The sequence below is a fragment of the Bison bison genome, unplaced genomic scaffold, assembly GCF_000754665.1.
Source record: "Bison bison bison isolate TAMUID 2011002044 unplaced genomic scaffold, Bison_UMD1.0 scf7180017864167, whole genome shotgun sequence".
Lineage (NCBI taxonomy): Eukaryota > Metazoa > Chordata > Mammalia > Artiodactyla > Bovidae > Bison > Bison bison.
In genome coordinates this window covers 596,353-598,494 of record NW_011494739.1, presented here as the reverse complement: position 1 = coordinate 598,494, position 2,142 = coordinate 596,353, and the positions used below count along the sequence as shown (strand labels likewise).

The 2,142-nt window shown below is 61.7% G+C and overlaps 1 protein-coding gene across 4 annotated transcripts in view; it reads right to left on the bottom strand.

Annotated features, from left to right (window-relative positions):
- NOL4L (nucleolar protein 4-like) overlaps positions 1-2,142 on the bottom strand; it is a 78,028-nt gene that overhangs the window by 23,538 nt on the left and 52,348 nt on the right. For 2 of the 4 annotated variants that reach the window (XM_010841714.1, XM_010841715.1), the window contains one exon: positions 607-748. In XM_010841714.1, the coding sequence (XP_010840016.1) occupies positions 607-748 (142 nt within the window). Of the gene's footprint in view, positions 1-606; positions 749-1,043; positions 1,274-1,300; positions 1,530-2,142 lie in introns of those variants that run through there. The other 2 variants (XM_010841716.1, XM_010841717.1) reach the window with 2 other exon arrangements.

Here is a 2,142-nt window from a genome sequence, read left to right as displayed (position 1 = left end):
CCCAAGAAGATGCTTCTGTTCCAAGGGAGGCTGGAGGAGGCTGCGGGCTGGCCCTGGAGGGTGGGGGGGATGGGGGGGACCAGGGCAGATCTGGACAGAGCCTCAGCCGGCCCACCTCCTATCCTGAGGGGCCGGGGGCACACAACAGACAAGCACAGTGTCTGCTTGCTCACCAGGGACAGGCAGGGACCCTGTCTCAGAGCCTCACATCCGGCCACAAAGCCCAACTCCCGTTTTCATGATTGGGTGGTGGACTGTTCTGGGTCAGGCACACTGTTAACCTTCCCAGACCTGAATCATGATAACTTTGAAATCCACATCCCACCAGCCCGTGAGCATCAAAACAGACAAAGTGGCGGGATGTGGTCAGGCTGCCAATCCCCGAAAGAGCTCTGAGCCATTCACCTTTGGGAGGAACAACTGCTCTTCCTGGAACTAAGGGCTGGGGCAGCAGGGCCTGTGGAGATACTGAGAACGCTGGGGGCCGCTGTCAGCCTGAGCCTCGGCCACCCCTGGAGGCTCCAACCCAGAGTCTACCCCCTGGAGATTCCTAGGCTCCTGGCGCAGACACAACCCTTCCCCTGCTGGCCACGAAGGAACACTCACCGTCCTCTTGGCTGTGGAGGTTTTGTGGGCTCCGCATCCTCTCGTCCTGGCTGGGACTCAGGCTGGAGGCCAGGTGTGGGTCAGCTGACATCCATGTGGAGTCGTTCATATCAAAATCTTCACTGCTCACAGAAGTTTCATCCTGATCAGGGACAAAGAAGGTGGGCGTTCAACAGGGACGGGCTCTCTGCAGGCCCTCGGCAGCATACAGGATGAACCCAAGGGCCCGAGGGTGTTTGGGACTGCCCCATAGGCCATAGGGCACCCCCAAACCTTGCAGTGGGGATAGGCTTCTCCCCTTACCCCTCCACCCATGGAAGTGGCTGGGGCTCTGGTTCCTGTAGGAAGCTGGGGCTGAGGGCCGGTGCTGGCTGTAATTGAAGACAATTATGAGGTCTCGCATCCTGTAGGGGCGGGTGGCAGGGCCTGGCTCTTACCCCCTGTGAGCCAAGGTTGAAGCAGCGCCGTAAACAAGGGCCACTGCTCCCCACTCCCTGCCAATAGCCTTGGGAGGAGGGTTCACTCCACGTAGGGCCAGGCGGGCAGACGTGGGCAGCAGGACACGTCGGGCACTGCTGAGGCCAGGCTGATGGCCCCCACCACGCCAGCCGCCCAACTCCCGTGGAGCATGCATGGAATTCCTTTCTCCCACTCCCCCAGCCCAGAGGACATTTCTGTCTTCCTCCTTCCTAACCTTTGCTGCGCTTCAAAGATATGCTCTTGGGCGGCTTCCAGAGCTGAAAAGGCCAGCCCCAGAAGTATAGCAAAGGAAGGGGGTGGGGCAGGCGAGGGTTTGGATCAGACCGCAAAGGGGGTTCGGCTCAAGGGCCTGGGGGGCCGCCAGGGCCTTCCAAACAGCCGGAGGGCCTGCAGGCGAGGACCTCGCCTGCCTCCTCTCCCCTTGCTGGCTTCAGCCAGCCCTGGGCCAGGCATCCGGGAACCCCCGGGGCGGGGCCCCTTCCACCCAGCCCTCCAGTGGGAAGGGACCCCACCTCCTTCAGGCCCTGCCTCTTTCAGGAGCAGCAGCTAGCAACTGTCTTTGGGAGCTGGCTGTAAAACGCAAGAAAGATGACCCAGCAGCTCCCACACCCTGGAGCTCTGGCTTTGCCCCCTCCCCTCCCCCATCTGGCAAGATACAATGGCCTCTGTGGGCCCCCAGTAAGGACCTCTGGCAGAGCACCATCCCCCCCAAAACCTCCCTCCAGGGGCCCCTCACAGAGGTCTCTTTTACAGCAAGCAAACACACTTCGGTTTGAACTTTCTTCGGCTGCTGTCCGAGGCAGACACATCTGCTCTGCAAGTGCTAGGGAACCAGTGGGTGCTCCCCCACGCCCTCCCCCACCAGCCCGGCTGGCAGGGAGTTTCCTGGAATTTACAGCTTCTGGGCAGCACAGAGGAGTGGGTACCCTCTGCGGCTGAATCAGGAGGATGACAGCTCTGCCCAGCTCAGGGGTCCCCACGCTGCTCGCACAGAGCCTCGGGGCACAGGGACCACGTGTGCCCTAGGGGCCCACCCCCCACCCACACACACACAGC